Source organism: Phoca vitulina, unplaced genomic scaffold (assembly GCF_004348235.1).
Source record: "Phoca vitulina isolate PV1807 unplaced genomic scaffold, GSC_HSeal_1.0 scaffold65, whole genome shotgun sequence".
NCBI lineage: Eukaryota > Metazoa > Chordata > Mammalia > Carnivora > Phocidae > Phoca > Phoca vitulina.
This window is the reverse complement of record NW_022589768.1, coordinates 2,304,920-2,327,767: the sequence shown is the minus strand read 5'-3', so window position 1 is coordinate 2,327,767 and position 22,848 is coordinate 2,304,920. Positions and strand designations below refer to the sequence as shown.

General features: G+C 51.6%; 1 protein-coding gene across 1 annotated transcript in view; it reads left to right on the top strand.

The window, feature by feature from the left end:
* TMC3 (transmembrane channel like 3) overlaps nt 1-22,561 on the top strand; it is a 33,781-nt gene extending 11,220 nt beyond the window's left edge. The window contains exons 5-22 of the mRNA XM_032392107.1: nt 2,252-2,358; nt 2,831-2,929; nt 3,032-3,174; nt 4,593-4,740; nt 5,391-5,434; nt 6,831-6,978; nt 8,319-8,428; nt 10,344-10,422; nt 11,878-12,123; nt 13,014-13,142; nt 13,396-13,463; nt 15,008-15,136; nt 16,895-17,005; nt 17,660-17,785; nt 18,427-18,505; nt 19,512-19,554; nt 20,332-20,587; nt 21,721-22,561. Coding sequence (XP_032247998.1) covers nt 2,252-2,358; nt 2,831-2,929; nt 3,032-3,174; nt 4,593-4,740; nt 5,391-5,434; nt 6,831-6,978; nt 8,319-8,428; nt 10,344-10,422; nt 11,878-12,123; nt 13,014-13,142; nt 13,396-13,463; nt 15,008-15,136; nt 16,895-17,005; nt 17,660-17,785; nt 18,427-18,505; nt 19,512-19,554; nt 20,332-20,587; nt 21,721-22,561 — 2,906 coding nt within the window. The remainder of the gene's footprint in view (nt 1-2,251; nt 2,359-2,830; nt 2,930-3,031; nt 3,175-4,592; nt 4,741-5,390; nt 5,435-6,830; nt 6,979-8,318; nt 8,429-10,343; nt 10,423-11,877; nt 12,124-13,013; nt 13,143-13,395; nt 13,464-15,007; nt 15,137-16,894; nt 17,006-17,659; nt 17,786-18,426; nt 18,506-19,511; nt 19,555-20,331; nt 20,588-21,720) is intronic.
* The last annotated feature ends 287 nt before the right edge of the window (nt 22,562-22,848 follow it).

Genomic DNA, 22,848 nt, shown 5'->3' with positions numbered 1-22,848 from the left:
TTGGGCCACAGGGTATTTAAAAAGTCTTGTGAAGAGACATGGGAAGATTTAATATTTGGAAGATGTGGATTTCCTTAACATCAGTTTACAAGGTTAATGCAATTCCAGCAGAAATCTCAATGTAATGTTTTGGGGTTTTTTTGTACTCAGCAAAACGATCGTTAAGACTTACATGGAAGAAACCCATCCAAAAGAAAATTTTTTAAAAAGAAAAATGCAAATGAACTTGCATAACCAAAATGCCCAGATACGTTATAAACACTCCAGCCGTCGAAACTGGAGCACAGCATCATAGATGATACTAGAACAGCTGATTCAATTCTTTGAAAGAGGACACTTAGACCCTTCACTGTAAGGTTCCAGGAGCTATTAAATAGAAGATAGGGAGCCACTCAAGAATTAAAGGAAATACAGAGCATGTGATCTCAGAATGCAAATCTGTCTGACTGTAAGAGAAAAGAAAGAAATCATCAAGGAAAATAGCACTGTATTTAATTACCTATAAAAGAAATAGTACATACCTAAAACAACAAAGCTAAAAGCCAACAAATGGAGAGAGAATAATTTTCAGCATTTCAATGGAAGTTAGCGGGTTTTTTTTTTTTTTCCTACGCAGTGGGTGGGAATGTAAATTGGACCGACGTTTCTAGGGGAAAGTTAAAATTTGTAACCAAAGCCTTCACCATGTTTGTGCTCTTTGATCAAACTCTCCCATTCCCTAACAACCAGAGAAACAAGAACCACAACAAAAATCAATATACAAGGACCAAGTTGGTGCCCCACCCGCATTTCTTGGCTGGTCCAGCTTTTCTCTGCTCCTCTGGGTGTTGATGCTATGACTCACAGCTGCCCCTTTCCCTGGAGAATTGCCCTGGGCCTGCCCTGTTCCTGCTGCTGGGCACACATCACTTGCCCCACCTCCCCAAGCCCCAAGGGAGGGCCTAGAGGGAGGCAGTCCTGAGTAAGGGGGAGTCAAGCCAGGCTCCTTGTGCAAAGTGGACTGACTGTGTTATGCAACTTGCCTTCCAGGGTTCCCCATGGGATCTGGCGAAGCCAGAAGCCAGGTTCCAGGGGAGGCCACATCCTTGCTTAGCTCTCCCCCACTACCTCCCCTGACCGCCCCCCCCACCCCACCCTGCACTCCCTTTCTCCAGAGAGCACTTCCTCAGTGTGTCACCTGAGCTGGATCCCTTCCTCTGGCTCTGCTTTTAGGAAACCTGCCCTTGGAGGGAAATTATTTATTGCAGACTTACTTACCCTAGTGAATCCCTACCTAGTGAAAAGTCAGAGGCTTAAGTGTCAAGTAGTGCGGATGGGTTAAAGAAGTTATGGAAAATTCAGTTGATGAAACAATAGAATTTATTTTATAGAGTATTTTTTGCATGAGAAAATGCTTATGATACATCAATAACTCTAGATGCATGTTGTAGAGAGATGCCAATTTTATACAAAAAAATCTATACCTATAGAATAAGAATGGGGGGCCACACTAAAAGTTTACTAGAAACTCATTCTAGTAGTGATTTTAATTTAGTGAGCTCAGAATAGGTAATGTTTTTGTTTTCTTTGTGATGCTTTGTTTGCCTATTTATTATGATAAACATAAACTAAATGTGAAGTAAAAATTCAAGAGATTTTTTTTTTAAGGATGGCCCAAATCACCCACATCCTCATCTACTTTCTATGCTCCCTTAGTTTCTTAGTAGAAATTTGGTTTTGAATACACTTTTTGTTTTAGAATAAAATATATAGAAAAGTTTAGCTATATAGACAAGTTGTAAAGTTCCTATAATTCCTTCATCCAGTTTCCCCTAATGTTAACACCTAGCAAATTGCGATGTATCTTGAAATTAAGACAAAATAATTCCAAGAAAAATCCTTGGAATTCTCAAAACTATACAAAATGAAAGAAAAATATATCCAATTCTCAAAAGATGCTGATTCTCCTGAGCATACGTGAAATGTAAATTTGACAAATATTTTAGGTGAATATGTCATTAGGGAAATTATTAAATTAGGGTTTCTTTTTTCTGTGCTTATAAGTGGAAATACTAATGAGCATCTTGACCCCGGTAAATGACTGTTTTGGGGGAACACTCCGATTGGTACAATCATGGCATCCTTCGTCTTTGTCCTGATAGCCAAAAAGTTGCAGGGTTGCTCTACAGAGAACTTCGCACTGTGAGGATTGTGTACTGTTCATCCTGCTGATACTGTTTTTCACGGTCTTATTGTCCGGCCTTTCTCTTAGGTCATTTTGGATCTGGTGTGGCTTCCTACTTCATATTCCTGAGATGGCTGTTTGGAATTAACATTGTGCTCACAATAATGACGGGGGCTTTTATTGTCATTCCAGAGGTAAGAACTAGTCTAGGGAAGTAAGAAGGGCCATTCGTTCAAAACGGGAGACGTGAGCGTGTCTCATAAAGCGGCCGCCCTCCATACCCTCGTGGGAAGGATGATCCGTGCGTTCAAGCAGGACACAACCAGCCTCTTCCGTGAAGGGCCGGGTAGTAGATAGTTGAGGCTTTCGGTCACACCCCTCCCGTCCCCCACGCAGTGTGAAAGGTGATACACAAACTCACGAAATCAAATTTTATTTATGGATATTCACGGATACTGAGGTTTGACTGTCATATCATCCCTAAGTGTCCTAATATATGCAGGATGACTGTTCCCTCAGCGAGAATCAAGCAGAAAGGCAGCTGCTAGAGATCTTGTGCATGCAGAGCCTTCCCAGGCCGTGGGGATCTGGGGATCGGCCACCCCTTTTCCTCTGGTCCCCTCCCCCGCCCCAGAGGATCACGGGACATCCTGTTTTCTCTACCAGCTCATTGCAGGCCAGCCCTTCGGAAGCACGGCCAGCAAGACCATCCCCAAGGAGCACGTGGTGTCTGCTCAAGACCTGGACACCGTCTGGTCCCTGGGGGTGAGGTTGAGGCTTGGCCCCACTCCTGTCTCGAGGGAGGGCAGACCGGGCGGGAGCTCCAGAACCTGGGGTGGGAAATGACGCTGAGTGCTCTCTTGGCAGGGTTATCTGCAGTACTCAGTGCTCTTCTATGGCTATTACGGCAGGGAGCGAAGGATCGGGAGAGCTGGCTACCGGCTGCCCTTGGCGTATTTCCTGGTGGGGATGGCCGTGTTTGCTTACAGCTTCATCATCCTCTTGAAAAAGTATGGCTACTCAGTTTCCCTCCATATGCCAGGAATGATACGAATGACCTCGATCTGGTCAATAACTTGTACCCTTCAGGCATAACTGTACCCATTTTGCAGATGAGGAGACCAAGGCTAAAAGAGATATGCTCATTTTAACCACCACTTATTCGACGTTGACTGCTTTGTGCCAGGTTCCGGGGTGGGTCTGGAGAGACAAGAATCATGTAGGCTTAGCACTAATGTAATTTCAGACAATTTAGTAACTGCACTCACAGAGACAGGAGCAACATGGTCTAAGTGACCAGAGGTTAGAGAAAGCAAAGAGCGTCCTTCGGCTGTACGTTTGCCAGTGATCTAGCTACAAATCCTGCAAGGGCCAGGCTCATCCGTGTCATGAGGCAGTTCGCACACCCGGGTGCTCACTGAGAGGAGGCACAGTGGAAGGAAAACAAAGTGGCTGGGGGTCCGGAGTCCTGCACCATCCCCACCCTGAGACCTAGGGCAACTCCCGTCCCCTCTCTGGGCCTCATTCATAAAATGGGCAGGTTGGTTCAGAAGATGGCCCGGGCCCCTGCCAGCGTTCACGTTCCGTGCTTCTATATTGAAGCTCGCTAAAGCGCACGGATGGGCAGGCTCTGAGGCCAGGGAGAGCGGGGCCCCTCCCGGCCTGGCTCACCTCCTACTTCTGTCTGCCTTGTGTGTCCCCGTGTGTCTTGTCCCCTGCCCCGTGGGGCATCTTAGCCCAGTGCAGATACAAGTGCTTGGGGTAAAAAACGATTATTAGCATCATCATCACCATCAAACAATAAAAACCTGAGGAGGTGCATGGTGCCCTGGGGGCCTTCGGTTCATAAAAAGCTTTCCCGCTTAGCTTCTGGGGGGCCTCAAGACCCCACCTGCAAGACAGGCCCTTTGCTAGATGTTACAGGTTAAGAGAAAGATGGAGGCAAACTCAGGACAAAGAACTATGGAGGGAGAGGATAACCGGAGAAACAGTCTGAAGGACAAAGGAGGGATGCAGAATCCTGCCTTCAGATGCATCTAAGGAGCACTGTGGGCTGGAGGGACCCGACTGGCTCCCTGAGGTGGGGTCGCTGCCCCTCCATGGGCAGGGCCTCCAGGAAGGCTGATTCAGCTCTAAGGAGAGTTTGATTTCACAATCACACCCCACAGAGATGGGACGGGCTGGCCCGCCGGGCGCACACCCCTCAGTGACCTCCTGGCCACCACGGTGGAGAGGCCGCTTGTCAAACAGGCTCACCCCACAACCGGCCAGTGCCCTTCCCCCACGAGGGGGGCTGAAGCCAGCCCCTGGATGGGGCTGCTCATTCTCATTCACACCAGGGCCCTGTGTGGACGGGCAGCAGTCCTGGGAAGACAGCACCCAGCCTGACCCTGCTCTCACGCGCCCAGTCCTGGCCCCTCTCTTGCAGGATGGCTAAGAACTCCCACAACAGCCTGGCCAGTGTCCCCAATGAGAACTACACCTTCTGCTGGCGGGTCTTCTGTGCCTGGGATTACCTCATCGGCAACCCAGAGGCCGCCGAGAGCAAAACTGCTGCCATTGTGAACAGCATCAGGGTGAGTGGGTGACGTGGCGGGGCCGGGGGAGGTCAGGGCTCCTGCCGCCACGACCATGGCCTTCACCGCGGAGCCGCCGGGCTGCTGTGGGTGCCGGCGGTCCTCCTCCAGGTGCTCGCAGGGGGCAGCTCCGCGGGACGGCCAGCATGCACCACCGCGCACCACCAGTCCCGTGGAACGCAGGAAGAGACACTGAAAAACTCCTCCTTTTAATTTTTTCATTTCGTCCCCCTAAAATTTCAATTGGTGTGTTTTTGGTACTTTTCATATTGGATTGCGACCGTACTGCAGGTAAGTGTTGGGCGAATACATGCATAACACACTGGGGATGTGAGCTTTGCCGTTAACTCAGAGGATGATGTCATCAAACGTACTCGGGGACTTGGGTCTACTGAGCAGCGCAGACCGCTAAATGCTGCCCCTTCGGGGGGAAAAAAACATCTAGATCCTTTCACTTATGCAAATGATGTGCCCTTCTGCCTCCTCTGCCCAAGCTCCGATTTCTTTTCCATTTACTTATTATTATACAAAGCATTGATGTCAATAAAATCCCAATTAAAAATAAGTCATTTCTTACCATGAAATATTTCTAAAGATTTATGATTAGTGGCAAGGCTAAGCTTTTAATTCGGATGTGTCTTTTCTTAAAGGAGGCTATCCTGGAAGAACAGGAAAAGAAGAAAAGCAAAAACCTGTATGTATGGACCCTCCCCACACTTCATGCATTGATAAGCTATTTTAATTCGGTACAAAACTTACCAGCCCATCTCTATCTTATTTTCACACGTTGTCAGGCAGCTCTTCCTTCTCCTTAAAATCCATCCTTCTAGTAAGGTGATGCATGGGAAGCCTATAATGGCTCGTTAGCAGTATTTAGAAGCGGTTTCTCCCTCCTTCGATCGGGCGACAGGGTGAGAGTTCTGAAGTTAACTGACTTCTTTCACTTAGATGATCAAAGAGGTATTTTGGGGGCCAATTTCTAGTTTTCTAAATTAAGCAAAGGCTACTTTATTTAGCAACAGATCCTTGAGGTCCTAAGACACAGGTATCATCCAGTTGTTGACAAGCCTTCCAAGGTGATGTCTCCGAGGAGTCAAGATGAAGGGCCAAGACTCATGCAAAGGGAGGTGTCATGACCACCCCAAAGTCATCCAGAGGGCTGGATGGGGAATTGTGCTTTACAGATAGGATGGTACACCTCTCCCGTATCCTTCAGATCCTCCCGGCCACGCTTCTTCCAGCGCCTGCTGCTGGGCGGGGCCATGCACAGGCCCCTCCCCCTGGCCGGTACCTGTTGCCCCAAGGCACCCACCAAGCCCCCATCAGTGTGCATGCACGGGAATCTGAGAAGCTGGGGGCAATGCTGGGGATTGGTGCTCAGGGAGCCACCCTTGACCAGTAGGGACAGGAGCGATGACTAAGCTTCCCTGCTTTTCTGTGGGAGGACCGTTCTGAGAAGAGGCTCATCAGCCCCTCGGAAGGCCCTGCAGTGGCCTCCATCTGTGGCCGGGTCCATCATACACCCTCGCGCCGAGACCTTCTGGGATCTTGTCTCAAATAAAGTACTTGCAAACCGGCCATTGCCTGAGGCTGCAGGGACACCCAGGCTGAGACGGGCCCCAAAGTCAGAAGCAGATGCCCTAAAAGTCAGCCAGTTGGAGTCTGTGAGTTGTCCCCAGCATTAGGAAGGACAGGGCAAGCCCCCGTTCCATCTCATGGCATTCGGCTGCTCTTTATGTGCTTGCTCATCTAGACAATAGCTATGCCGCGTTCGTACGCGCCAGGCCTATTCTAGGAGCTGAGAATACAGCAGAAGTCACCCACTGCGTAAATCTATGTACAGGGTCAGATTTGTGACGTTGGTTTAAAGTCCTACCGATGGTAGTTGGTCAGATTGGTAAGTCACTGTGGATCCCTTAGGAAATGAGGAATTTGGACCCAGGTGGAGGGAAGGTAGGGAAGAGCACTGACTCTTCAGGGCCAAGGATTCACGCGACAGTAGGTGGATCCGGTCATTACCTGGTGTCTGAGCATCTCGGCGTCCGGAGCGCAGCCCAGCGGACCCGTCCTCAAGCTGTCTCTACCCACAGGGTGGTGACCATCTGCCTGAGGGTTGTTGCCAACATCCTGGTGCTTCTCTCGCTCGCGGGGAGCATCTACCTCATCTATTTCGTGGTGGACCGGTCCCAGAAGCTGGAGCAGTCGAAGAAGGAGCTGACGCTCTGGGAAAAGAATGAGGTACCCACCGTGCGACCCGTGTGTGCCCTCCCCAAGGAATGCAAGAGCAGCCTGCCCTCTTTTTCCATGTTGTGCCTTAGGTAGGCTAGCTAGAAAAGTCTCCCTGGAAGAACTTGGTCCTCTTGTCCTACAGCACGAACTGCGAGGGCTTTGAGCCAGAGTGGCGACCCCAAGACCTGGCTGAATGGTTTTATTGGCCTCGATCGGGAATGGTTCTCATTCAACGTGGCCTTCAAGCGTTCATCCCATTGATTACCTTTGGGTCTTGCCGAATGTGCTCGGCTGTTCTCACATGGTGCGTTTCCAGAAATGGACTTCCCCTGCGGACTGGCTACCATGCCCGAATGGTTTCCGCGGCACGTGTCACAGTTGACCGCGGGCCAGCTCTTGAACACTTGGGTCGTTTCTGTTTTTAAATTACAAACAATGTTTCCCAAACCATGTTTGTTTGCTAAAAGATCTCTTCCCTTCGTTTGTGTGAATACCCCATGACGGGAAATGGCCAAAAGGAGAGTTATGAACAGTCTTATAATTCTTAATATTTGCAATAAGACTACTGCGTTCGCTTTTCCTGCAAAGACTGGAAAGGCAGACGAAGCACGGAAGCCATCTCTCCGACCACTGTGGTGGAAAAGAGCATCATCCATGGGATCTGTAAAGCAAAGCGTGTAGGTGACATGATGCTTAGAGTTTATCCTCAACGTTCAGTACAATTGTTCAGAATCTGAGACTACGTTAGGTCCTCTTTTCAGACCTCCTTCTATTTCATGCCAGTTAAGTGGGTTATGTAATTATGTGCTTGTGTGTTTGCAGATAGATCACGTTTTTAAGGGCTTATTCAGAAATTACATCTTTCTTTAGGTCTCACCTCCCCGTTACCAACAAAATGTCCTCTTTGGTTGCCCGAAGTGCAGACAAACAATAGCCAGGCATAATCCTCTAGATAATTCTCTTCCACACACAGAAAGAATATTCCATTACCTATCAGCCCACCCCCCTTTCCTATTTGTAATAGTTGGGGTCACCTCCGTCTGCCACCCAAGGTAAGCAGAACGGCAGGGCAGTTGGGAAATGTGGCCGAAATGCTCGTGAATCCCTAGCGGCAAGTGTGAGCATCTCGGATTAAGGACAGCGCCTAACAGGAATAAACCCACGACAAAGTGGCGGTGGCCTCTGGGAAACAGCTAACTGGCAGGGATTTGGGGGAGGTTTTCTGTGTAGGAACCGCACAGCCCTCGGAGTGCCCGCTGACCGAATGGTAGACCAGGAGGCCGGTGTGAGGTAGGTGGGGCTGGGCCGGGGACCCCGGGACTCACGGCTGGCATGCACTCTCTCGGCAGGTGAGCGTCGTGGTCTCCCTGGTCACCATGCTGGCGCCGTCAGCCTTCGATCTCATCGCCGCCCTGGAGATGTACCACCCACGAACCACACTGCGCTTCCAGCTAGCAAGGTACGACGGCCCTGTGGGAACTGCCACATGGTGGGGCCCTTGTGTGCCCGCCACGCTGGGAACCCACGTCCCTCAAGAGCCAGGCTTGCTTCGCTGCCCCCCCCCCCAACCTAGCATGGAGCTTCCCCTCTGGATGCATCTCAAGGAAAGCAGGATGCTCCAGGAAAGCGGGATGCCGCAGGGGAGAAAGGCGGGGGGTGGGGGGAGGAGGGAGAAGGAGGGTGGGGAAAGAGGAGTGGACAGGATGGTGCCAGAACGGGGGGGGGGGGGGGGGGGGGGCAGGTGGTGCTGGAGGGCCTGACTGGGTTAGCATGAAAGTGGCCAGGGGCAATTTGTCAATGAGGGGGTGTGGCCATGTCCCTTACAACTTTATTTACAAAAATAGGTAAGGCTAGGATGTGGCCTGAAGGCTGTCGTTTGCCACTCCCTGAAATCCAACTGTCATTTCAAAGGTAGGAAAACAGGACTAGAAAGAGCCAGGGGTCTGTGGAAACCTCCCCGCCCTGGGTGGCTCGGGGCTGAGATTCTCGAGATCCTCATCAGCCCTTGGCTGGAACCTGGGTCTTCCTACTCTGCTCAGCGCCGATCTTGACCTGATGGAGAAGCGTCTTCCTCAGCTCCTTCCTCACCAGCACACACTGGGAGGATCAATTCTATTATTGCATTTGTTCTAACAGCAATCCTATTATACAGATCGGTCTCGTTATTCACATTTAAAACTAGAGAAACAGGCTTCAAGAGACACACCCCAGACGAATGAGGGCTAATTCTGCTAATAAGAGCAAAACATACTATTTTAGTTCCATTAAGTCCCATTTAGTTCACCAGCCACCCGTGTCACCTTCTGTCCAAGACGCAGTGAGCACCAGAGCAGGAAAGAGGGAGCAAATCCTCCCGCTCTTCATCAGGCGGCATTTCTGCGCACGCCGAGGGTCTGGCCCTGTGCTAGGGACCCTGAATGCAGAGAGGGACAGGCCCCGCTCGGTCTGCAGGGAGTCACGGGGAGAGCCAGGGCCGGCCACAGCGATGCCCCCGAGGCCCTCAGCTCGCTCCCACGCAGGTGTTGGTCAGCCCTGCCCCTGTGGAATGACAGGGGGCCACGCAAAGCTTCAACTTGGAGTCTTGTCCTCAGGATAAAGCTGCTCTCTCTTTTTCACCCACCTCTATTGGTTTCCTGACCCCCTAAATGCAAATCAGTGTCTGTGGGGGGTGTTGGTGAACCTGACACTGTCCTTTCCCATCTCGCTGTCCCAGACGCGTTTCTGATAAGACGCAAGGCTATGTCCTGGGAAATTCCATGATGCTTCCAAAGCCTTCCAGCTCCGAGGAGGGTGGCAGCAAGTCTCCGATTGCTGGCCAGAGGATCCCACCTGCTCACAGCTGCCTGCAGCCCCCCAGAGCCACTGACCGCTCAGCCTACATTTCACAAGCAGACCCCGAGATCCCGAAATTGTGTTCTGCCTTTTGCAAGCTGTTCGAACCCGAGCAGCTCGCCTGCCCCTCCCCTCCATGTTTCAATCTACTTGTCCTTAAGCAGGGGTTATAATCACGTGCGCCTCACAGAGTTGTGAGAGCCTGCCTGGAAAGCCTCGTTAGACGCCAGAACTCACGACACTTCAGAGCCCCGCTTCCTCAGCTCACACTCCTTCTGCAACACGAGCCGAGCATGGGCCGCAGTGGGCTCACCAGGGAAGCCTAGAAAGGGGTCCCCAGACCCCATCCGGCCCGACTATAGCAGGATGAGTTCTGGAATTCTGTATTTTTTAAATGCCCCCCCCCCGCATGATTCTGAAGGAAACCAAGTGTGGCGGCCACTGGCTTAGCAAGACCATGAGAGTCCCTCCTGGCTGGTGGCACGTCTGGCCTGTGGGCTCTCGTGCGCGGTCTTGTCTCTCGAGGGGGCTTGTGCTTTCAGGGTCCTTGTGCTGTACCTGGGGAACCTTTACAGCCTGATCATCGCGCTCCTGGACAAAGTCAACAGCATGAGCACCGAGGTGAGCGCCTGTCCCGGGTGGAGGCCCACTCCCCCCCCTGCAGCCGCCCACACGCACACATATGCACATGCACACACATGTGCACATGCAAGACATGCACACATGCACGTGCACACATGCACGCACGTGCACATGCACATGCACACGTGCACACGTGCACACACATGCACATGCACACGTGCACACGTGCACACGCACACGTGCACACACATGCACATGCACACGCACACACATGCATGTGTGCACAATGCACACTCACACATGTGCACACGTGCACACGCGTGCACACGTACACACGTGCACACGTACACACGTGCACACATGCACACGTGTGCACACGTGCACACATGCACGTGCACACACAATACACACGTGCACACATGTGCACCCGCGCGCACACATGCACACGCGCGCGCACATGCACATGTACACACGTGCACACACGCACGTGCACACGCACGTGCCCATGAACACATACTCATCAGGACCATCCCCGTGGACATGATCACCGCTGATACTTGCACTCCGTACACCACGTTCAAAACTCAACTCAGCTGTGGTCATCTCGAGGTAAAAAGAAGAGAATTAGCCCCACTTCCAAGGTAAAGAAACCAAGGCCGGGGTTTGGGGTGAGTGAGTGACCCTGCTGGGAGGAGAACCCGGGTCTTCTGAGTCCAGCTCTCTGTGACGGCGCCACCCCATTTCCGGGAGCTCCGTCAGGATAAGCTATCCGCAGCGATCACAAGTGATCCCAGGAAGGGAGGCAGGCTGCGGAGTCATTTAGCAAATTGGGAGAAAATGAGTGCTCGTGGGGAACAGTGCAGAGTGGGTCCCCACCCCACCCCGCAGGGGTTTCTGCTCCCATCCTACGGTAGTTTTGCAGCCCACAGTAAAGCTGCCCCACCTGTGAGGGCATCCCACCGGCAGGGAGGGGCAGGTAGGGAGGAGCAGGAGGTTTCCCAGCGTGTCACATTCCAAAGGCTCACAGAGCAGAAGCGGCCTTGGAGACTAGCAGTTTTGGTGTCACATAGACAGGGTCCTTACCCGCCACTTGCCAGCAGACCCACCTGGAGTGTTCCCCTTGAGCCGGGCTGAGCTTCAAGCTCCTCAGTTGTAACGAGGGATGATGAGTCTGACCTGACGCACTTCTAAGGGTGAGAAGATACAGCAGGTGTTAATCTTGGGCGGTCTCCGACACTCACTAAGGACCAATAAATACTGTCCGTTCCGACCCTGTGTTCATTGTCAGGGCCAGCTGCGAAGTGGCCATCCACCAAGCCAGAGCCTGGAAGAGAGGCGAGACAGATGGAGACAGAGACAGGGATACAGGGAGAAAGAGAGAAAGGGAGAGAGAGATTATTCCCAAACGATGCAACGATATCCTTGGTTGGTGTCTGTGATGCTTATTTACAAATATGTGGATGATCTTTTTTTCCTTCTTCCCTCCCTCCACAGGAAGCTGCTACGAAAAATAACACAAGCCACTGGATAGATTCTACCATCTTCTTTGCCACCAGGACGGCCCCTGAAGAAGAGAAATGGTCCACACCTGGGCCGGGGACAGGGCTCCCGAGAAACAGCACGTGGGCCCCAGAAGAGACCAGCGTTCCAGCTTACACCTTGCCCCTCTCGGAGGCCAACAAGACCACCGTCTACACCCAGCGTCCGCAAGACCAGTGCTGGGAGACATATGTCGGGCAGGTGGCTCCCTTTCTGCCTTATAAAGCCCCTCCTCCACACCCATCATCACATCACTTACTTCTGGAGTGTCATCCATCATCTCTGTTTTGTAGAAAAGGAAAGCAAGATTCAGTGAGGGTTTATGATTTCCTCAAATCAAGAGTAACAATCAGCACATGGACTCACGCAGTGTGAACTATGTGCTGGCCCTGGTTTTTTGTTTTTTTAAGATTTATTTATTTTGGGGGAGGGAGAGAGAGAGAGAGAACACAAGTGGGGACAGAGGCAGAGTGAGAGGGAGAATCCCAAGCCGACTCTGTGCTGAGTGTGGAGCTCGATGTGGGGCTCGATCCTGGGACCATGAGATCAAGACCTGAGCCAAAATCAGGAGTCAGATGCTCAACTGACTGAGCCACCCCGGCGCCCCTGCCGGCCCTGTTTTAAGGGCTTAGTCCTCATGAGAATCCTAGTATCCTCCTCATAGGCATAAATGGGGAAACCGAGGCTCAAGAGTTGAAGTAAGTTGCCCAAGGACACAGACAGTAGGAGCAGAAGGAAGGTCTGAACCCAGGCATCTGCTCCAGACCCTGTGTTCTGAACAGCTCTGCCTTCTGCCTTCTACACGGGATCTTCTGCAGAGACTCTCAGCCCGAAGTATTATCCCCTGAACTTGAACCACCGACCCCAAGTGGTCTCTCGTGGCTCGGGCTCTATCCTGGTTTCCCGAAAAGTTGGCCTCAGACATCGCAATTCAACTTCAAATTAACAAATATGTATTGAGCCCCTGTGATGTGCCAGACAGGAAGATGCGGCGGGGGGGCCCGTGGAATTGGCAGAGGAGGGGGCCCTGCAGGAAGAGGTGGATGGTGGCGAGCAGGACGTGGCAGCACTAGGGACGCTTTGTGTTCCAGGAGATGCTGAAGCTTTCCATCATCGACATGCTCTTCACTGTGGCCAGCATCCTGCTCATAGACTTCTTCCGAGGACTTTTCGTCCGGTACTTAAGTGACTACTGGTGTTGGGACCTGGAAAGCAAGTTTGTAAGTAAGATGTGGAGTCCCCTGGGGATCTTCCGATGGCTAGATTCCCCCTTTGCTGACGTGGCTGAAACATAGGAGGGGGCAGGGGAGGGTGCACAGAGCTGAGTCTCCTTCTCGTTCTCACACTGTTTGCTAGGGAGATCTCTCCCTGTCCGTGGGAGCAAAGGATCCTCTGCATGTGACTATCATGACCTGGTTTGTGCAAAGAACCGTGGAGGCTTTTTTTGATGCAAAAGTTCATTTTCTCTTGTAGCCTGAATACGGGGAATTCAAAATAGCGGAGAACGTGTTACATTTAGTCTACAACCAAGGAATGATCTGGTAGGTACCAAAGCTTCTTCTTACCTCTGCTTGCATCTCTTCTGGGCTAAGATTTTGATTTACTTGGTCTGGACGGGACATGCCTGTAATAAACAGCCATAAGAATCAGGAAGGACATAAACTGTTCCTAATGAAACCATTTTGCTGGCATAATGATTTTAGTAATGGCTTTCCCAGTATTTGCGGAAAGGAACGATGAAGGACATAGTCTGCATTTAGACCACTATTGGTCATTGCCAAAAAAAAAAAAAATCTGCACAAGAATCATTCGAATAAGCTGCTGGGGAGGGTCTAAGCTGGGAGGAGAGGCTGCTGAGTCCCCAGCAGGAGACCCAGAAGTGACATGTCACAGCCGGGACCAGGCCTGCCTTCAGCCCCCCACTGTCCGTCCCATGCGCCTCTATATTTTCACCGAGACACCAAACCATCCTCCAGACCAACAGACCCATCCCAGCATGAGGCCCGCAATGGGCAATCTGCTCGTGCAGGCAGCTCCTGGCCAAGGCAATCCTGTTTCTAAAGATGCTGAATACCCAAAGGGGGCCATGGGATCCACACATACGTGCCCGTGGGTGTGTGTGTGTGTGTGTGTGTGCGCACGGCAGGGAGCTCCCTGAGTCACCCCTCCAGCCCCAGAGGGACCGTACGCAGTGCTGTTTGTTAAAATACAAGCAAGCAAAGAAAAAGAAGTTTCCATACTTCTCTCCGTACATTTGGAAAACACAACTTCTCTTCACAGTCATTCAGCAAAATGTGGGGAGTAGAGAGGCATCAACTAATATTTCTTCAGTCAAATTCTATATCCTCAGGGTCCACTCCATTTTGCAAAATTTTCACAAATACGGTATTAAAGTAATGCATAACATGTATTTAATATTTGCTAGATATCAGGCACTTTGATAACTACATTAATCTCACATCATCACAAGAGGAAAGCTGAGTATGATCCATAAGATACTTTGAGAGGGAGAAGCCACATTCGTATACCTTTTATTACAGTATATCGTCATCATTGTTCTATTTTATTGTGAGTTGTTGTTAATCTCCCACGGCGCCTAATTTATACGCTCAACTTTATCATAGGTATGTACTATGTACAGGGAAAAACAGTCTCTATAGGGTTCAGCTCTGTCTGCTGTTCTGGGCACCCACCCGGGGTCTTGGAATGAACCCCTGTAGAGAAGGGGGGACTACCGTCCTGTTTTGTAAAAGCAAAAAAAGCAAAGATCCTCTTCGGATTTCTTTCTATTAGCGAAAACACGTACGAAGGTCAGTCTGTCATAAAAGCAGAGTGGCGTAACGCAAACTTTCAGACAGTGGGGTCAGCCGTAGTCACCCCTCGCCAAGAGTAGAGGGAGAGATGAGCTCAGGGTACGCAGGTGCACGGGGATGCTCTACAAGGGGACCCCGGCTGGAGGGCTGGGCCCGCAGACCTCTCTGCGGCTTCTCTAGGTCCTCAGGCATAGGGTAGAAACCCCAAAGTCTCAGACCCGCGATGCGCGGGAGGAGGCCGGACGCTAACCAGCCTTCCTCCACGGCTCCAGGATGGGGGCTTTCTTCTCCCCATGCCTCCCCGCGTTCAACGTCCTCAAACTGATCGGGCTCATGTACCTGAGGAGCTGGGCCGTGCTGACCTGCAACGTGCCTCACCAGCAAGTGTTCCGAGCCTCCAGGTCAGTGAGAAGCGAGTCTGCCCCCCACACAGAACGTAGGCTGTCCGCACCCTCTTCACTCGCGGGGCGACCTCCAGCACGGGGCTCTCCCAGCGGCCTGCCTCTCAAGCTCTTGTCTGTCCCCCCATCTTATCTCCTCCCTGAAGCCACTCCCAATGCCCCGCCCTCGGATCGAATCATTACCCCACCTTTTTTTTTTAACTTTTTACTGGTTTAATAACCATTTAGAAAATGCACAAGGCATAAATGTCCATTTTGATGGATGTTCACAAACTGAACACATGTAACCAGCACCCAGATCAAGACACGGAACAAGAATAACACCCAGAGCCCTCCCCGCTTTGTACTCGATTCCACTTGCTACCAACTTTTGAGGGCATTAACGGTCCCCAGTTCTTCCCTTTACTTAAATGGAGGTGCACGCACTCTGGGCTCTTTTGTCTCAGGCTTCCCTCCCTCAGTATTGTGCTGGGGAGACTCAGCTCATGGAGGAAACACCCCAGTGTCTTTATCCACACTCCTGTTGGTAGGCACATGGGTTGCTCCCAGCTGTTGGCTGGAAAGGATAATGTTGCCTTGAACAGGCTCCTCGGCGTCTGTTGGGGATACACTCGGAGTGCTGCGGTCGCCTCGCAGGGCACTTGTGTTTTCATTTTAGCCATTTTGGTGAATTCATAACACACTTTGAACACATTGATCAGAGCCCTGTTGTTTTATTTTGACATAATAGTTATTTCTGTGGGTTTGTATCAGTGGCTTTCAAACTTTTGACCATGAACTGCTTACATGAGAATGTATTTATATTTTATCAGGTGACCAGGATGCGAGTACAGGCATACATTTATACATATGTATATGCATATGTTTTTATATATTTTATATGTGCATGCATACACACATATATAAATGAATATAAATATATGCATACCCACTATATATAGTATGTGTGCATATTCATTATATTCATTCATATATATACATATATATAGGACATAGAGAAAGTTTCACAAATTAACAATTAACGTTCACCTGCTTACTACCTTGTATGTGCTCTGATATTTTCCATTCTCTTCTAGTCCAGTCTATTTCACTAAAGAGAGAGACACACACAGAGACAAAGAGCGCTAGCTGACCATCTCTAGATTGACTGCTCATCCTCTTTCCAGAGCTGTGTGCAGGGCCTTGCACACCCAACAGATCGGAGCCATCCTTGGGGACACCTGGGCAGCCAAGTTCCCTGATACCAGCGTAGAGCTCAGGGCCCAGGGCTTAATCAGGCAGAACAATCACCCTGAGCAGCCAGGAACAGAGAGGATAAGAGGTTGGGCAAAAACCACATCCAAGTGAGAGAGGAGCCTAATCATCCTCAGACATAGGAGACAAGTTCAAGGCTGGGAACAGGAGGGGGTACCATCAGGTAGGGACCCAAGTGGATGGAGGAAAGGTTCTAAGATTTTTCAATGAGTCAAGCTTATATGGGGATGACCAAGGGTTTGACACTCTCTTGGTTTGAGGTGGATAGGTACTCAGCAATTGTTTAGTAGATGAACAGGCAGGGCTGGACCATCTATGAAGTCCCTTTGGGCACCCATTTCTGGTTTGCTAAGCTGCCAGCAACCCTATGAGAGGCCCTTTCCTAGGTAACAGCGGGAGGAAGACTTTTCTGTTCGTAACGAGTCAGAGGTATGGTTTTGGTGTTGGTTCTCTGGCAGCCGGCCACAGAAGGAGCTCAGCACGTGGCACGCGGTTTCTTTGCAGATCCAACAACTTCTACCTAGCGATGCTCCTGTTCATGCTCTTCCTGTGCATGCTGCCAACGATTTTTGCTATTGTTCGGTACAAGCCGTCTCTAAATTGCGGGCCGTTCAGGTAAGTTATTTGGTTCTGCCTGCTCTGCCTGGGGCGACAAACGGCTCTAGGGGAAGGGCCCCTGCATGGAAACGAATTCCCTTCCTGACTGATAGAACAGGTCAGCAGCAGAGAAAGAGCTCGAACCCACAGCTGGTGAATCCAAGACCAGGGCTCTTTCCTTGACAGCAGGCTGCCCTCAGAGAGGCTCACCTCTGTGCTCATCTGGAAAAGATACAGCTCAGTTAAAACGACACGGGCAGGGACATAGCTCCTGTGCTACAGAGAAATCCATCCGGTCAGATAACCCACGTCACTTCTGATTCTACGTTATTTATCTATCCGCATCAAGGTAGCGATTTCTAGACGTCTCTACCTAGCATTTGCTTTAGGTCAGTTTCGAAACTATATACGACATTTAGAGGCTAGGTTTGTATACATTATTAAACACACACACACTGTGATCACTGACTCCCCCTTCAAATCTAATATGAATCAATTAGTTCCTATAAAATCTTCTTAGGAGTGTTATGTATCTTTCACATCGGGATGCTTGCCCTACCTCTGTAACTGACTTTGAGGACTGGACCTCTAGCCCTATAGCTGTTTCTTGATGGATTTGCTGCATCCTTCTGCTCAGAGCGATCCAATCTGGAGTTATGTCTTTTCTCGCAGCGGACAGGAGAAAATGTATGATATCGTGTCAGAAACGATCGAGAAGGACTTCCCCGCATGGTTTGGCTCCATGGTGGGCTACGTCAGCAGCCCAGTGGTTATCCTGCCGGCCGTGCTCCTGCTTTTGTGAGTACCGCGCACGACCTCCCAGCCAGCTTGGCCAACAAAGGAGCACTGCTTTCCAATAATTATGGAAAATCAATGACTTCATTGCCAAGTCACGTACAGAGCCTGATGATCCGGGCAGGGACTGAATCACACAGGAGCCGGGGAAGTCCGGGGGTCCTGATTCCTCAGCCACGTTTGGGCAATCGCTGGGGCCATGACAATGGGGCTGCACGTCATTACCATGGTCCCATTGGACAGAAGTTGAAATAATCTCAGAAAGGGGTTTTACAAAGCAGCTGGGTAGCTTCTGCTTGTTTTTGACTTAGAGGAAACATAGCAGCGCGTGGGTCCAGCACTCATAGCATGATGCACTGTAAAACGTCCCTCCCATCCCCACCCCTTCCTTATCCTTATGACCCTGCAGAAGTCCAGGTCAGGGGAGGTCGCTGGGAAAACCAAGAGGAAGAAGGAAAGCAGCACCCTCCTGATGCTGGCCGGCTCGAGCCCTCACTCACACCTTCCTCCTTGAGGGTGGGGGTGGGGTGGTTCCCCCACACGGAACCTGGGGACCTCTGGTTCCTGCCCACCAGCCTGGCAGGGAAGGTGCCCTGAGCCCAGACCCAGGGTGGGGCTCACTCATGGCCCATGCTCTGTTCCAGCATGCTCATCTATTACCTTCAGAGCATCGCAAGGTCCTTGAAGCTCAGCAACCAGCAGCTCCGAATGCAGATCCAAAATGCAAGTATCGGATCATCTTTGCCTTGTCCTGTGTGTCAGCCACACGGCAGGTCTGGCCAGCAAGGGAATACGGGTGAGGTCCTGTTTCCAAATCACGATGAGTCTTGGCCACCCCGGGGGCGTAAGGCCACGCCTCCCCCAGGCTCTGCAGAGTTATTTCTAAGAACACCCAGGGACAGGTCCCATCTGCCCAGGAACTAACAGACTCCTGCTTTTCCTCTCCCAGGGGCCTTGCTGATGCCCTGAGCACTTTGGCGCCCTCTCGTGGCTGCCCCAGCATGTGTCAACTGGACATCTGAGCCCACCCACTCTGCTTGGACCCAAAGACACAACTTTTTCATGACTTGTAGACTCTGGTCGTCATTATCCTCTCTACCATCTGGGACTTCGCTCTCAGAACGGTCAGAGGGAGACCAGCAGGTCCAGTCTCTGCACACCACGCCCCACCCCTGCCCCGCCACCCCACACCAGGCCAGGACAGGGGGAGGCAAGGGAGGCACCTTGCTCATGGTGACCCTGCCCCACAAAGCTGGGAGTGGGTGTGTCCCTTGCCTCACCCCAGTCCCAGAACTCTGTGCAAGAAATATCTGCCTTTTTCAGTTTTTGAAAGCATAACTCCATGAGTATCAATTCATGTAAAGAAACAGTTCCAGAAGCAATCAAATAAGAAATGAATTTGGAGCTGCAAAGGGCATTTTTGGGGAAACATACATTTCCCATGTTGTCGATCTATACTTTCGCTTTTGTGTTTCAGGTTAACCATATTGGCAGAGTCTAAACATGGTCTAAAAATAAAACTTGCTAGGTAAAACTTCAGCTCTGGGGTGTCAGCATTATTCATTCAAGTAACAGGTCTGAGTCCCGAGTATGCTGTCCCCAAGTGACAACAGGTGTAGGGACATGACGTATGACATATAAATCTCCCCCCACTCTCCACCCAAGATTAGTATTATTATTTCTTCCTGCTATATCCAAAACAAACATATGCTTATCATTTGTATTTTAGGCCAGATCTGAAGATAAGAAGAAGGTTGCCCAAATGGTAGAAGGTAAGTAAAAACAGAAATGCCAGGTGTCTCAGTCAGTGACTATATTTAAAAACACAGCAGTTTATGGTATACCACCAATGATAAACTGTGGTTTTCACAATTAACTAGGCACAATAAAATAAAATCTAGGGTTATAAATATTGGCTTAAGTTTACAATTTTTACATCATACCCAGGCCTGTGAATAACACCAAAACATGTCTGAAAGCAGAAGGAAGTTTTGAGGTAGGGGAGAAAAAGAAACCCAGAAATCTGGAGAAAACCCCTAAGAATGTCCTTGTCTTGTTCACTTTTGTGTCCTTCTCAGTGGCCATTTCTTCCTGGCAAGACCCCTCCCCGAGTCTCCACCCCAGGGTCCAGCCTCACGAGGGCATGCCCCTCCGTCCCCCTCCCGCACGCAGGGCAAGGCCAGATGGGCACACCGAGCCACCAACACAGGGGGCACACCTGCTCTATCCCAATCCTCCAGCAGCACCTGACAAACTTGCTCCCACCCAGGCTCCTTGAGGGAAGAGGAAAGAGCCTCCTGCAGAAAGAAGGAAAACAGAAAGCAGAAGGCTGGTGTGGCCGGAAGGGAGGCAAGTGAGCAGGGATAGCTCGAGGGAAACTCAGCTGCCCCTTGGAGCCCCTAAGAGACCCCGGTATTGCCCAAGGGAGGGGTGTACCTGCAAGCGCACACACTTGTTTGCAGACCCAGCAGCTGGAAGTCAGCGCACGCTTGCTGCTCCATCAGCCTGCATGGGTCACCCCCCTCTCACATCCCACCCTCCTCCTGCAGCCCGAATCCAAACCCAAGAGGAAAGCAGCATGAGGCTGCCAAAGGACGGTGACCTCAGCAGCCGGCTGTCCTCGGCTCACTCGGTGGCGCCCCAGAGCAATGGCACTGTGGTCAATTTGGACTCATCCAGCAGCAAGAGAGGCAGGGGGGAGACTGCCGTCCAACGCACACCCCCGAGTCCCCAGCCAGGCCTCGGCAGCCCCAGCGCACCTCTTCCTGGCACCTCCAAATGCAGGCCGGAGCAGCACGTTAACAGGTGAGCTGACCCGCAGCACGGCAGGAAACCCGCCTCCCTGGCCGTGACACCTGCCAGGGAGGGCCCAGGGCCGTAAAGTGCAGGATAAGGAGCCCTTAGGGATCTGAGGGTCTCAGTGGTTTCAGGGGGCCAGGACCATCCGATTCCAATTCTGCCAGAAGGCCCCAGGGCCAGTGGCTATGAGAAGAAATGGGGGGACAAAGTGTGTCCAACAGGACATTCTTCCTCCTGGGCCTTCTGCCAGATAACCTCTAAGCCAACGTTCCTGCCAACCTAGGGTATGTATTTCTATAGCCCAAGGGCGGAAAATGCCTTTTATAATTGTTTTTTATTATTTTTTAACTTCACAGTGGCCATAGTATTGGCAAGATCTTTTATATTTTAGTTCTAGGCTGGACAAGTTAGCGGCAAGATCGCTCTGTATTACATGGGGTCAGTTGTCTCCGCTTTACTTGCACATACAACATGGGTGGAGCCCTGGGTCTCCTTCATGGAGGTGGGGCTTCTGGAAGGATGCACTGACCCGAACTCACATAGAAAATTGTATCGGATCTGAATGTGACACAGTGACTGCCACACGGATAAAATACAGGGGTTATGGTATGTTGGGGTCTTGGCTTTTTTCTTAAAGACAATGGCTAGGTTAACAGAGGACTGGAAATCTTGCCATAGGAGGGTTGTCTTCGTGTACCTGTGGGGCCTTGACAAGGAGGAGGGACTCCGTTCCTTCGGGTGGGCGGCCCGGGCAGCCGGACAGCTAGGTGCCTAGCAGAGATGGTGAGGGGCAGCACTCCTAACAGGCGCTCCACAAATGTTAGTCCCACTACGTGCTCCTGGACGAAAGGGGGCTCCCTCGTGAAATATATTAGCAAACCCCCTATGTGCTACCCCCTCCATGGAGAGTCACTGTGCACATCATTCCATGAAGGGCTCTGAGAATCCCAGGAGTAAGGACATCTGTGTAGCTGCGTTCCCCAAACGCTCCCGCGCGTCCATCCCCAGACCCCGCGTTAACAGTTTGGGACGTGGGTCGGCGCACAGGCCGAGGGCGCTGCTGCCCCCGCTCGCTGCACTCACAAGGCACAGGGCTCGGCCGGCGCCAGGGCACAGGGGCCTCACCACCTGTCTTACAGGTGTCTGCGTGGTCGGAGCGCGAGCGCAGGTGACCGGCACGAGAACAGGTTCTGCTCGCCCGGGATGCGGACGAAGCACGCTGAAGTTGTGCGCTCAGAACCTCTTTTCCGAAGAGACTTTCGGCAGATCGACCCCCCTCTTCGTGGACCGGGGCTCTCGGCCTTGGTGCCGCGTGGTCCCGGGTCCTGCGCCCCCAGATACTACATCATTAATGAACGAGACTCTCGCCAAAAAATCCATCCCACTTTCTGGCCAGAGAGACATTTCAGGATGGATGCCTTAGGGGACATGGTGATGTGCCCCAGGACCACGCGACAAGGTGTGTCCTGGGCCCCCCAGCAGGGGCACTCTCCACAGCTGAGCGAAGAAGAGGAGGATGCCCTGAGGAGAGAGTTGGTTCAATGGTCTCTCCACCCCCAGTCCTTGAGAGGCCTCCAAGGGGCTCCTCATTTTTATGCTGGCGACAGGTCGGAAAGTCAGACCCTGGTTCCCGAGCACCAGGAAAGGATGCACTTCAAGTCCTGGGATGATAGCTTTGAGGCTCCACTCGACAGGCCAGTGTATGGGCACAAAAAGCCACGCTCCCGGAATTTCCAGTCTGCACAGCACCCCCCAAAGCTCAGAGGCAAGCCCAAGGTGGAGCCCTCCCTCACCGAATCTGATTCCATGTCGGCGGCATCCAGCAGCGACCAGCAGAACGGCAGCAATGACCCGTACCTCCAGGTCACCCCCAGCCACGCCAAATTCCGCAGGTCTGCTGGCCAGCTGGGCAGGAGGAAGGCCATCTCCAGGCAGGAGCTGGTCACGGATCTGAACGACCTGATTTGTTCCAACGTCTAGGGGCTTCTTCTGGTGTCGCAGTCACAGAATCGGTCCCTGCCTTCCGGATGGAGACACGAACCCACAGCCCTGAGACAGGACCACAACGCCCCCTTCTCCAGCCAGCGCCTGCCAGTGGGCTGTGTCCCGGGGCTCTTTGTGGCCAGCGCCTCTGGAACACTAGGCTGTCCTTTCAAAAACGTCCATCCTTTTCCTCCATTCCGGGTGGCCACAAATCATAGGCAAGCCAGACAGCTCATCCGGATGGCAGAGCCCCTTCCGAGATGTCTGCGTCCGTCATCCATCCC